General features: G+C 40.4%; 1 protein-coding gene across 3 annotated transcripts in view; it reads right to left on the bottom strand.

Annotated features, from left to right (window-relative positions):
• XPR1 (xenotropic and polytropic retrovirus receptor 1) overlaps nucleotides 1-13,091 on the bottom strand; it is a 192,023-nt gene extending 178,932 nt beyond the window's left edge. The window contains exon 1 of one of the 3 annotated variants that reach the window (XM_074222176.1): nucleotides 12,872-13,091. In XM_074222176.1, the coding sequence (XP_074078277.1) occupies nucleotides 12,872-12,940 (69 nt within the window). In that variant the 5' untranslated portion in view covers nucleotides 12,941-13,091. Of the gene's footprint in view, nucleotides 1-12,147; nucleotides 12,597-12,871 lie in introns of those variants that run through there. The other 2 variants (XM_074222173.1, XM_074222174.1) reach the window with 2 other exon arrangements.
• Between the last annotated feature and the right edge of the window lie 320 nt (nucleotides 13,092-13,411).

Here is a 13,411-nt window from a genome sequence, read left to right as displayed (position 1 = left end):
CAAAAACCAGCAAGTCCTGAGGCGAGAAGCTGCTCTTGTTTCTCTGCCAGGGCTAGAAAGGGGTCTCCATTCCAGCTTGTAATCCAGTAGTTAGACTGCAGAGAGAGCAGAAATCCCAGCCCAAAGGAGAGTCTGCAGTTCTAGCTTCCCAGCTGACTGAAACAAGTGGAGTCCATTAGCAGTCTACTGTTGCTAATACTCAAACTCAGGTAAGGAACTTGCAGAGCTCAGACCAGAGGCTGCCATCAGAATTTGGCCTGAAATCACTTTAGGAAAGTTTGCAATACCCTGCCTGACCATCACAGAACTCAGAATAACACTCAAAACCCCCCAAAGAAAACAAGACCAGCTTAAACTTTCCCTCTAGAAGTGGGCAGGGACTGGAAGGAGGCTAGAATAGGCAAACCAAAAAAAGAATCCCTCTATTAAAGCTACTGTGATAATGGGGATATTCAAGACACAAGCCCAAAAGAAAATGACCTATCTCTCTTTCCATCTAGAAAGCTTGCTTTGTATTTAATTATTTCCATGTTGTCTCCCCATTAAATTGTTTTAATAAGCAATTGGAGGTAATATATAAATATATGTATATCTATATATTTATAAATATATATACATAACAGTATATGTACAATATGCATAAAACTAACAGAAAACATTAAAAACTAACATATTTGCCAAAAAAATTAAAAATAAAAAAATGCCTGCTAACTCAAATCTTCCATTTTTTGAAGTACTATTCATGACAAATTTTATTTTTCATGCCAAATTTTATGATCTTAATACACACACACACACACACACAATGCAGCAAGATGGAACAATGCAAACTTCAACAGGTATACAACAATCAAAGATGAACTCCACTGAAGTCTTACTCACTGAGTCAGAATTTAGAACTACCAAAAAACCTTCATGATCAAACTCAACCCCATCTCATATGGAATTCAAACTCATATCTCTTCTACTACCAAAGAACAACTCTACCCCAAGAAATAGAATGAATAAAGGATTCTTTTCATTAGGTGTGACTATTAAGGGAAATGTTTTACTACTCATAGAACTCTCACAATACTAAAAGCATCTCCAGTTCAAAATAATTAAAAAATTTTTCCATCATCCTTTCAGGCCTCATTACAATATTCTTACTAATGTTAAGTTATAAACAAAACATAATGCAACAACTTTGAAACTGTTATAAAAATTAGCATATTTGAACAGTTTAATACTATAAAAAAAGAAAATACAAAACAAATTTAAAAGGACACACTGAATGATCTAGACAATCACGACTATTCAAAAGAGCAGATAAACTGTAAGCAATTTATAGAAATTATTAAGTATATTGTAGGAGGTAATCTTTTTCTGGTATAGGTTGAATTAGATGTCTGATAATGCTCCTTCTGACTCTAGTATTTCTTGACTCTGTCTTTCATGGTTTAAAATTACTATTATTTTTATATAACCAAACCAAGCATTTCAAGGGACTGTCAGAAGAAAAGGAAAGGGGAATTAGCAATTCTACTTCTCCAGGAAAGTACCAAACACTTCAAGTGTTGGGGGCTGGGAGTACTGGAGCTAATTTATTTTTCAGTAACGAAGTCTAAACAAATATGAATTGTTTAGTCCCCATCAAGAAAATTCAGAGTAACTGTTGTTAAATGAAGTGAGAACAACTAGGAGAATATTGTTCATATTAATAGCAATACTGTGTGATGATCAACTATGGCAGACTTAGCTCTGTCTCAGCAATTCAGTGATCAAAGACAATTTTTTTTGTAGCTGTTTTTGTAAGGCAATGAAGCTAAGTGACTTACTCAAGGTCACACACTTAAGTAAGAATTTAAGTGTCTAAGGCCGGATTTGAGTCCTCTTGATACCAGAATGGTGCTCTATCCACCACCCCAGCAGCTCTTTTAATGGTGGCAAAAATTTGGAAATTGATGGAATGCCTATCTATCATTTGGAAATGGCTGAACAAGTTGTGGCATATGACCATGATGAAATAGTATTGCACTATAAGAAATGATGAGCAGGATGCTCTCAGAAAACTTGGAAAGTCTTGCAAGAACTAATGTAATGGGGCGGCTAGGTGGCGCAGTGGATAAAGCACCAGCCCTGGAATCAGGAGGACCAGGGTTCAAATACAGTCTGAGACACTTAATAATTACCTAGCTGTGTAGCCTTGGGCAAGCCACTTTACCCCATCTGCCTTGCAAAAACCTTTAAAAAAAAAAAGAACTAATGAAACAAGAAATAAGCAGAACCAGAACCTAGTACACAGTAACAGCAACACTGATTATCAATTGTAAATGACTTAGCTATTCTCAAAATTCCAAAGGATTTATGATGAAAAATATTATCTACATTCAGAGAAAGAATTGATGAGAGTTTAAATGGAGATTGAAACATACTTTTTAAATTTTATTCTTCACATTTCTTGGAGTTTTCTTAGTCTATATTTTCTTTCACAACATGACTGACATGGAAATATGTTTTGCATAATTATACATATATATCCTCAAAGATTTTATTTGAGTTTTACAATTTTTCCCCTAATCTTACTATCTCCCCCAACCCCCCAAAGAAGGCAATTTGCCAGTCTTTATATTGTTTCCATGGTATACACTGATCCAAATTGAAGGTGATGACAGAGAAATCATATCTTTAAGGAAGAAACATAAAGTATAAGAGATAGCAAGATCAGACAATAAGATATCAGGGTTGTTTTTTTTCCCTAAATTAAAGTTAATAGTCCTTGGTCTTTTTCAAACTCCACAATTCTTTCTCTGGATACAGATGGTATTCTCCATTGCAGATAGCCCCAAATTGTCCCTGATTGTTTGGAATGAGCAAGTCCATCAAGATTGATCATCGCCCCCATGTTGCTGTTAGGGCGTACAGTGTTTTTCTGGTTCTGTTGTCTTGCTCAGCATTAGTTCGTGCAAATCCCTCCAGGTGCCCCTGAATTCCCATCCCTCCTGGTTTCTAATAGAACAACAGTGTTCCATGACATACATATACCACAGTTTGCTAAGCCATTCCCCAATTGAAGGACATTTACTTGATTTCCAATTCTTTGCCACCACAAACAGGGCTGCTATGAATATTTTTATACAAGTGAAGTTTTTACTCTTTTTCATCATCTCCTCAGGGTATAGATCCAGTAGTGGTATTGCTGGATCAAAGGGTATGCACATTTTTGTTGCCCTTTGGGCATAGTTCCAAATTTCTCTCCAGAAAAGTTGGATGAGTTCACAGCTCCACCAACAATGTAAGTGTCCCAGATTTCCCACAACCCTTCCAACAATGATCATTATCCTTCCTGGTCATATTGGCCAGTCTGAGAGGTGTGAGATGGTACCTCAGAGAAGCCTTAATTTGCATTTCTCTAATAAGTAATGATTTAGAGCAATTTGTCATATGACTATGGATTGCTTTGATCTCCTCATCTACAAATTGCCTTTGCATACCCTTTGACCATTTGTCAATTAGGGAATGGCTTTTTTTTAAATTTGACTCAGTTCTCTATGTATTTTAGAAATGAATCTTTTGAAAGTGACATTTCTAAGGCCTCTCTCAAATCTAAAAGTCTACAACTGACAGTTAATACTAGAAAATTAAAGTAATCATACTAAAGGAATTTACTGCAAGCAAAACTACTCTGGGGTGCCTAAGTGGTGCAGTGGATAGAGCACTGGCCCTGGAGTCAGGAGTACCTGAATTCAAATCTGGCCTCAGACACCTAGTGTGTGGCCTTGGGCAAGCCACTTAACCCCATCTGCCTTGCAAAAAAAAAAAAAACCTTAAAAAAACTACCTAGTACCAGTCATTTATGCATATATATTAAATAAACACGTAATCCAAGTAAAAATTCTTGGGCCTTAAAATATACAGTAATCTGACAAGTTCTGGAGCCAAATGTCTATGCGTGTGTGGCTTTCAGATGGATGACTTCTGATTGTAACTAAATAGTTCTGCCATTGATATTATTTTAGTAATTACTATTTAACTAATATATCAAAGCCTAACATTCCAGATTAATAATTCTAATAAAGCATACCAAAGTGAAAGCAATACTATGTACATTTATAACAAATCATTTTTAAAAAGGAATTAAATCTGTAGATAAATAATCTATTTCATTTGCTGTTAAATATATAGATAATTGTCATTTATCAACAGAATTTAATACAAAAAGCAGTGGATAGAAAGACAGCTTCAGAACCCAGTATAGCCTGGGTACCAGTCTGATTTCTTCAGAACCCAGTATAGCCTGGGTACCAGTCTGATTTCTAACTCATCCTGTCTGTGTGATCTTGAGCAAAGCATTTAATGTTGTTTCATTGCTTTAGACAACTCTGTTGGACTATTAATTTCAGACAAAAACAATCATCTGCATAGAAAGGAATTTCATCATCCAGGAGTTCCTCACACTGTTAAAAAAAAAGGCCAACTAAAATAAATTAATTAAATCAATCACAAAGGTGATTTTAAAAAACTAGACTACAAACTATTTTATAGTTTTTGTGAAAATACACAAAATATATCATAGCACTCCCTTAAAGCCCTATATAAGACAGGATTCTCCCTCCTCAGGCTCTGTTGAAAGTTCCATCACCTTAAGGAGCTAGCATCTTCATTCTCCATGCTTCAATCTCCTCACACCTCAAACAATCAGTAAACTTTTATTAAACTCTCCTACTTACAAGCTAGGCATTGTGCTAAACCCTGGAGAAACAAAAAGAGGGGGGGAAAAAAAGGCAGTGTCTGCCCTCAAGAAGCTTACAGGTAATCTACACAATAATCCATAGGTGGATAATAGACTTGGCTGTCTTTTCTTGGTCTGTATATTGGATTTTGTGTTCAAAAGAATGTGAAAATTTTAACTAAAACTCATTATTCCAACAAACCTTTCCTCTAAACCAACCAATATCTGAGTAAATCATTGATCAGGAATAGATACCTAAAAAAGTTTGCCAATATTTTTCTTAGAAAATAAAAAAAGCTGTATAAAACATAGTCATTTTAAAAATTGAGTAAAAACATTCTGTCTTCTATAAAATGACTTCAATTAAGAAACATTATTCAGTCCCAGAGTTCATAATTGGTTGAAATCTTTCGTTCCCACACCTTATGCTTAAGGTGAGAAAAGAAAAAGGCATTAATAAAGAGAGTGTTTAAGTTAGAAGCCCAATGAATTTTGGCATATTGCTCAAAGTATTATCTAAATATTCATTTATTCATCAAGTATTTTTAAAAATAAAAATTACTAAGGGCTGAATTTCCCATCAAGATAAAAAAAACTAACAAATTTCTCTTCATCTTCCCAGCCCTGAAAGTCCAATCAAAACCACAAGGCTATTCTAAATTTGTGTTTAATCAAAAGAAAGATTCCCTCCAAGTTAAATTAATATACTAGAATAATATATTAATTATATAATAGTAATAATAATACACTAATATACTAGAAGTCAAATACTTTTCTTAGTCACCACCACTTCCCACTAACCTCTTCCTGTACCTCATCTTCAGTTGAGCAAGCCCAGATTGTTCACTCAGATTCACAACTGATCCAAGGATCCACCCTGAACCTAGACAGGTCTATTCTGAAGGGTCCCCAGTAAGTTAATTTGCTTGAGGGAAAAATCTAAGTTGAGGCAGCTAGATCCTATACTGACCCTGAAATCAAAAAGCCCCAAGTTCAAATCTAGCCTCAGATATTCACTAGCTCTATGACCTTTTATGACCTTAAACAATTCCCATAAGCTTATGTCTGCTCTGTAAAATAGCATCTACCTCCCAGGTTGTTGTAAGGATCACTTGAGATCATTGTGACGAAGCTGGCACAGTGCCTGGCACCCAGTAGGGGCTTAAGAATGTCTTGTTTCCTTCCTGTTCTACCCAGGAAGGTCTCAGCGCCCTGGAAATTCTCTGGGCCAAGCTAGCTCAGTCTCTCAATGATGGACCAGACTCTCCAGAGTCGGCCCAGCAGAACTCTTGCCCAGTCCTCTGTAATAAAATGAAAAAATTCAATCTTAAATTCTTTCATGCTACAAATGTTTTCCCAGCTAGATACTGTTGTGGATAATTGACTTGAGTGTTGTTCTTTAAAAAATAGAAATAATTTTATTTGTGGGATAAACACTTGAAGGAAAAACTATGATTTGTACCACCCATCGGTTGACCAAACTAGAGATTTCTAACAAGTTCTGGCAAGACAACTTCACAGCTCTAAATAATAGAAAAGACCTTGGGAAATTCAAGCCTAATACTGTGCAATAGCTCTCCAGAGGGTTCTATACATAAAAACCCCCTAAAAATAAAAATAAATTCAATCAAGTCAGCAAACATTTGTTGAGCACCTCCAATGAGATATCTGGATGAGTGCACTACCTCAAAGAGCTTGCCTCCAATGGATGAGGCCATGCAAACAAGAGACATTCAGAATAAATTTAAAGTCATGGCCCAGGGAAGGCACTGGCCTTAGAGGGAGCCAGGAAGATTTCCAGTAGAAGGCAGGGTTTTAGCAGAGACTAGAAGGAACCTGAGAAGAGGGAGAGAGAAGGAGCATTGTAATAAAGCCCCGCCTTCTCCCCCCCCCACCAGTACCATGATTTCTCAGTTCTACTCATCCCACATATCCAGCACCCTTCAAGGCTTTCTTCCCCCAAGAGGGCTGCTTTGCCTTTCCCTACACCCTCCGCACTCTCACCAATTCTCATTTTTCCTGTACTTACTTGAGCATATGTTATATCTCTCTGACCTACCTTTTGCCCCACTTAGAACACAGTTAAGTTTCTTAAGATCAGGGGCTGCTGGTTTTGTTTTGTTTTTTTGTCCTTATACCCTGAACTTCAAGTACAGGCCCTTCACATAGTAGGTGCTTAAAAGTTTAAGTTTAACTGAAATGAATTTTCGAAATTATTCAGGTAAACCTCTTTATATATTAAGAAACAGGTTCAAAGAACTTAGGAGTGAAAGAGCAAGGGCTAGAACTCAAGTCAACTTACCTCTGAGCCTATGCTCTATTATACCACATTGCTTTCCTTTTTAAGATACAGAGTAACAGGCATTGCTGATTTCTTCTTGTCATTAGTATTCCTTTTCATATTATGCTATATGAAATCTTCTCTTCACGAACAGCTCAAATTTTCTTATACTTTCTCTAGAATGTTTGCCTTTTAAAACTTCTCATGTCCCACTCCATATCTACAACCCCATTGCATATTGCTCTTTGACTACTTCATAGGTAACAAAGCATTTTAAGCCATTTCCATTTTCACTCCTTCCATTGCTGAAGCTTAGTTCCCTCCTGATGACAGGGTAGCCCTGGACACCTTTTTCTAACACTAGTAGCACAGGATAATAACAAAAACAACACCAGTTATCATTTATATAGTGTTCTGAAATTTGTAAGATTTAACTCATTTTATGTTCATGACAACCTTGGGAGATAGGTGCTATCTATTGACTCCCAGGATACTCTTTTTTTCATTTAGTAAAACTCCTTCCCAATTCCCACTTTTGTAATAAGAGAACTCAACACACATACTACCCTCCCTTATAATATCCTATCTTCCCAGTTTCTCAATTTAGTGATTTCCCATGATCTACTCCCTCCACTCTACCTCTGGTACACATATGCTTTTATCTGATCACCATCTTTTATCATTCTGCCTTTCCTCTTTGCCCTATGATACCTAAGTCTTTTCTTCATCCTTCCAACCTCCAATCCTTCCATCCCCTCAGTTCTTTCCCAAACCATCACCCCTACTGAAGTTACACTCTCCTTTCCCTATCTTGAACCCTGAGTAAACGACTATCATCTATACTCATTCCTTGGTCCCTTATCCTATCACCAATCATGTCTTGCCAAGCCCCAAATTCAGATTATTCCCACTATTTGCTATCTTTGCTCTTCATCACTCCTAACAAAACTGGAAAAACATTATAAAACCATGCTGACTCAGTGCAAACAAAATATACGTTTCAAAATCTCAACTAGGCTCTCATTGCTACAAGTTAACTCTTCTATTCTTCCCTAATCATTCATTATCCCACTTACCACAATGGGTTTTCTAAACTTTTTTATCCTTCCTCAAACATTCCATGGTTCTTCTTTCATCCTTTTAACTGAGTCTTAGCCTCCTCATTTTTAAAAGGCCCTCTTTTCCCCCTCCTACTCATCTCACATTCAGAAGTCTTCCTTCACTATCTCCTTCATCTCATGTCTTACATAAAGAGGTGACAGTTCTCTTTGCCAAGGCCAACTCCTATAAATTCAGAAGGGATTGCATTTCATCCTAATTCTGCCAGCTGATTGCCCCTTTTATCATCTCGTGCCACTCTCTTACTAATCTTCAGTCTGTCCTATCTACTTCCTGCTTTTCAGTTGCCTACAAAAATCCCTTAATCTCTCACATTAAAAACAAACAAAACAGCAACAACAAAAAAAACAAACAAACCTGACTCTCTATCCTGACTAGTTGTCAAACTATATCCCCTCTCCCTTCTTATTACTAAACTCTTTGAAAGTGACCGTCTACCATCAATGCAAGCAATTCCTCTCTGATCACTCTCTTTTGAAGTCTGCAGAATGGTTCCAATCTCACCATTTAACTGAAACTCCTTTCTCTGAAGTTACCAATTGCTAAATTTAATGACCTGTTCTTGATTCTCATCCTTCTTAACCTCATGACATTTGATGCTGTTTGATCATCCTTTTCCACTCGACAGTCTCTTTTTTCTAGGCCTCTCTCCTCTCTAGGACACTGTGCTCTCCTGATTCTCCTCCTACCTATTTGACCACTTCTTCTCTGGCTCCTGTGTAAGATCTTCATCTAGGTCACTGGGTGTCCCCCAAGCTCTGCTCTAGGTCCTTTTCTCTACCCCCTAGGTTATACCATCTTGCTTGGTGAACCCATGAGCTCTTACAATTTAAATTATCATCATTAAATTAATGGAGCTTCTATTTAGAACATTTGAATCCGTACCTAACATCTACCCTAGTCTTTTGAACAGCTACCCCAAGTCTTACATTCCCAACTGCCTACTGGATATCTAGAACTAGTTATCTATTAAAAGCTATTTTAAAAACTCAATATGTTCAAAGTAGAACTCCCTCCCTCCCTCAATTTTGGTTAGCGTCTTTGACTAAAGTCTCTCCCCACCCTAGTCTTTCCTCCATTCAGCTGACAGAGTGATCTTCCTAAAGCACAGGTCTGACCATTTCAAACACCAACTTCACTCCAACTCAATAATTTCCAGTGATGCCTTATAATTAAGTTAGGTGGTATGGTGGATAGAGAAGTAGGATTGAATTCAGGAATATAAGTTCAAACACAGCCTCAGACACATTCTAGCTGGGCAACTATGGCCCAAGTCATTGAAATGTTATCTGCCTCAGTTTCCTCAACTGTAAAATGGAGACAAAAGCACCCACCTCACAGGAGTGTGAGGATCAAATGAGACATCTTTAAGGTCCTTGTCACATAGAAGTTGTTTCATAAAAACTTATTCCCTGCTTCATCTCCACAGGATCAAATGTAAAATTCTCTTTCCTTTTATTTACAGCTTCCTTATACATGTTGTACAATCCAATGGCACTAGCTGTTCCTCTTAATTCCATGCATTTCCACTAGCAGTGCCCACGTCTACAATGTTCTCCTCCTCATGGCTTTCTGGATGACTTCCTCACCAAGCTTTCCCCTTATACCTTCCTTCTGGGATTCCTTCCAAACTATCCTGTATCTCTCTTGTAGGTTCACACTGGTTTGTATTTTGTCATTGGAATGTGAACATTGTGAGGAGAGAGACTATCTATATATAGAGATACCTTCCTTTGTATCCTTAATGCTTAGCATGGGTTTTGGCACATGGTAAATGCTTAATAAGTGTATGCTGTTTATTTTATTATTATTAACAACCAAACTAAACTAATAATTAATTTTTTATGAAAAAGCATATAACAAAATTTAATGAAAAATAATTCTGTCTTTTTCATTACTTTAAAGTAAAAACTCTAGAATTTATTTGAAATAAAATTAAGGTTCCTTAAACTGTTTAGTCATTTTGGTAGTAATATCAGACAAAAACTGAGAAAGAGAGGAATTAAATGCCTTGCTTAGGGTCATACAGCTAATAAATGTCTGGTGTGTTTGAACTCAGTTCTTCCAGACTGCAAATCCAATGACCTATCTACTACAATGATGTATCACACAGAAAAGATACAAAGTTATATGGGTTGGGGGGGGAGGAAGGATGAATAGCAACCAAAATAATCAGCAGAGGCCTCCTGAAGGAAGCTAGGAATTCCTCAAGTTAGAGTTAAGGAGGGACCTATTCTAGGGAAAAGTACCCGTGCAAAGAAAAAGAAAACAAAGACAGAACAAGTAGGCCAGTCTGGCTAAGACTATAAAGTGCATTAAGGAGAGTAATAAGCAATAATCCCAGAAAGGGAGATTCTAAATAGATGCTGAAGGAATAAAGAGCCAAAAAGAGTTTTTATTTCATTGAGAGGCAAAAAGAAGCCACTGTAGCATCCTGAACCAGAGAATAACATCATTAGAGCACTGCTTTAGGAATATCTCTGTGATAAATGCAGAGGATGAATGGGGAAAAACTAGACCAAAGGCAGGAAAGCACAATCAAAGATTACAGAAACCATCCAGGGGAACAGGGACAAACAAGGGCATGAAATGGGATGGTAATAATCCCAGGAATGAAGAGGAAAGGTGCAAGACTCATTGAGGAGGAATGGGGTGAGGGGAAGGGATAACTCTAAGTTTGAAAACCTAAGTGAACCAGAAAACTGTCAGTGTCTTTATCATAGAGCAAAGGGAAGCAGAGAGGAAGGAAGGGTGGAAAGGCTGAGTTCAGGTGCCTTTGGGACGCTCTATTGGAGATTTCTATTAGGCAGCTGGTAGTAAGCTTTAATTTGAGGAGAAAGACAAGAACCAGGGCAGAGCCCTGGGATTGGGGGGGGGGGGGGATGTATGCTCTAACAAAGGCATGTGAGGCAAGAGGCCAGACAGATGAAAGGATAATGAGAAGAAAGAAGAAAAGATACCCAAGAAAATGGTGACCAGGATGGTCAGCAGTGTCAAATGCTGCAGAGTGACAAAGGATATTGACTCTGAGAGGGTCACAAGATTTGGGTGTTTTCTAATACACAGTTAACCTTGTAGAGAGAGGGAGGGCCTTTTCAAGTGAATGATGGGGTCAGAAGTCAGGATGTAAGAGGTCAAAAAGGGGGAGGTAAGACAATCAGGATCAATCTGAATAAGTAGTTTTTTTCTGGGAGTCTAACTATGAAAAAGATTATAAAATGATGCATGAAAAATGGTAGAATCAAGGGATGGTTTTAGGTCCAACTTCTCTCCCAGACTGTCCCTAATATCCAGCAATTTAGTCTAGTACCATACTGCAAAGTGAGGTAAGGAGATCTAGAATTACAGTGGTTAATCCACAAAGCAGACAGTGATGACAATCATTTATATTGACAAAGTATCGGTATCTCCTCTTCCCTAAAACATCCCCAAGCCATGTTAAATAATGCCATGTGACTCACTCATTCATTATAAAGATCATGCTAAACACAGATACATGTGTGTGCACATATGTGCATGCATATGCTGGTTGCTTTGTGTCTGTGTATGAATGTGCACCTGTGTGTGTATACATACACACACACACACATACACACATACTAACGTGAGTATTTGCCTCAACATGCTCCCTTAACTGCCTCCACAAAGAACTGGCAGTAGTACTGAAAATTACTACCAGAAAGATAAAAGAAATACACCCCGCTTTCAATAAAAACCCCAGTCTGGACTATAGCCAGGGTTTTTAAATTGACAGAATGTTATTAAAAACAATAAATCGCAAAGATTCTACAGGCTAAAACGGTAGTCTCTGTCTTAAAATTCTCAGTCGCATCGGTGCCACAAAACACTAAGAACAACTAAATTGATAACAGATAAAAAAAATGATTCTCTTGCCCTTTTCTTTCAGCCAATAATCCAATATTTTACATGGAAACTGAATTTGTTCCAGACATTCTAAATTAACCTTTAACTGCTCTACGTGCCTATGTCTAACTTGTCCAATAATGTGAAAGGAGAAACCTCAATCATTCGATACCATTTTTCCATCAAGCTTAAATTCAAGTCAAGGGGCAGGATGGAATCATTTCCCCGTCGGATCTGCATCCCGGGTTTGGGTTCGTATTGATTTGACACTCTTTGTTCCATCTTCCCGGAGGCTGGGGATACTGCTGCTCTGTCATGTTTTCCCCTCTGGTCCAGGCTGCCTGCAGGGCCAGCCCATCTTGCACTCGCTGCTTCCTCCTTCAAGTATCCTGCCAAGTCTAGGGCGCTTTGCATTATCTGTTTCCCTCCTGCTAATCTAAGGACCTTTATCGTTCTACTCCACACTCCGTGGGGCTATCGCTCTCCCCCAAACCAGGGCTGAGCAGAGGAGATCGGAGAAATCTTGAATCCTAATCATCACCCTAATAAATAATCATCAGCGTATCTGACTGTTTACGGGTCCTACGGAGTGCTGAGGGGCTGGGCAATGCAGACACCGGGGGGCGGAGGGGGCCAGGACCGGGCAGACCTCAACGCGAGCCGTCGGAAAGCGGCGAGCGGAGGGGGGCTGCAGCCCGGCGCGGCCCCTGGGCAGGGGGCCCGGCCCCGCGGGTCCGCTACCCGGGGGGGAGGGGAGGCGGCGGGGGCAGAGGGCAGCGGCGCGGGGGCGGGGGATGCCGCAGTGGCGGCCGGGCCGGGCCGGGGCTCGGGCCCCCGGGGCCGGCTCGGGCCCGGCCCCGCTCGGGACGCGCGCAGGGAGCGGCGCGGGGCGCTACCTCATACTGGATGTACTGCTTCCTCCACTCGGGGGTGATGTGCGCGGAGAGGTGCTCGGCGAACTTCATCCTCCGGCCTCTCCCCGCTGGCTCCCGCTCGGCTCCGGCTGACACAGGCGCTGGCAACGGCGGCTCCGGCTCCTCCCCACATGGGCCCCGGCGCGGCGCGGGGCGGCGCGGGGCGGCGCGGGACGGTGCCGGGCTGCTCGGCTCCCGCTCCTCCCGCTCCTCCTCCTCCTCCTCCGCCTTCTCCGCCTGCGGCCGCCGCCGCCGCTACCTCCGCCGCCGCCGCCGAGCTGTCCTCAGAGCCGCCCTCCCGCCATCTTCCTCCTCCTCTCCCCCGGCCCCGCCCCGTGCCGCCCGGCGGACGTCATCGCCATGGTAACCGCCTCCTCCGCAACGCGACGAAAGGGGGCGGGGCCGGGGCGGGCTGACAGCGCGGGGCATGGCGGGGGCGGGGCTCGAGGAAGCGCCGCCCCCGACCTCTGCCCCCGCCTCTCATTGGCCTCCGGACCGGCCGGGGCGGGGCCCAGCGGCGTG

The sequence above is a fragment of the Macrotis lagotis genome, chromosome 2, assembly GCF_037893015.1.
Source record: "Macrotis lagotis isolate mMagLag1 chromosome 2, bilby.v1.9.chrom.fasta, whole genome shotgun sequence".
Lineage (NCBI taxonomy): Eukaryota > Metazoa > Chordata > Mammalia > Peramelemorphia > Peramelidae > Macrotis > Macrotis lagotis.
This window is presented reverse-complemented; position numbering and strand designations above follow the sequence as displayed.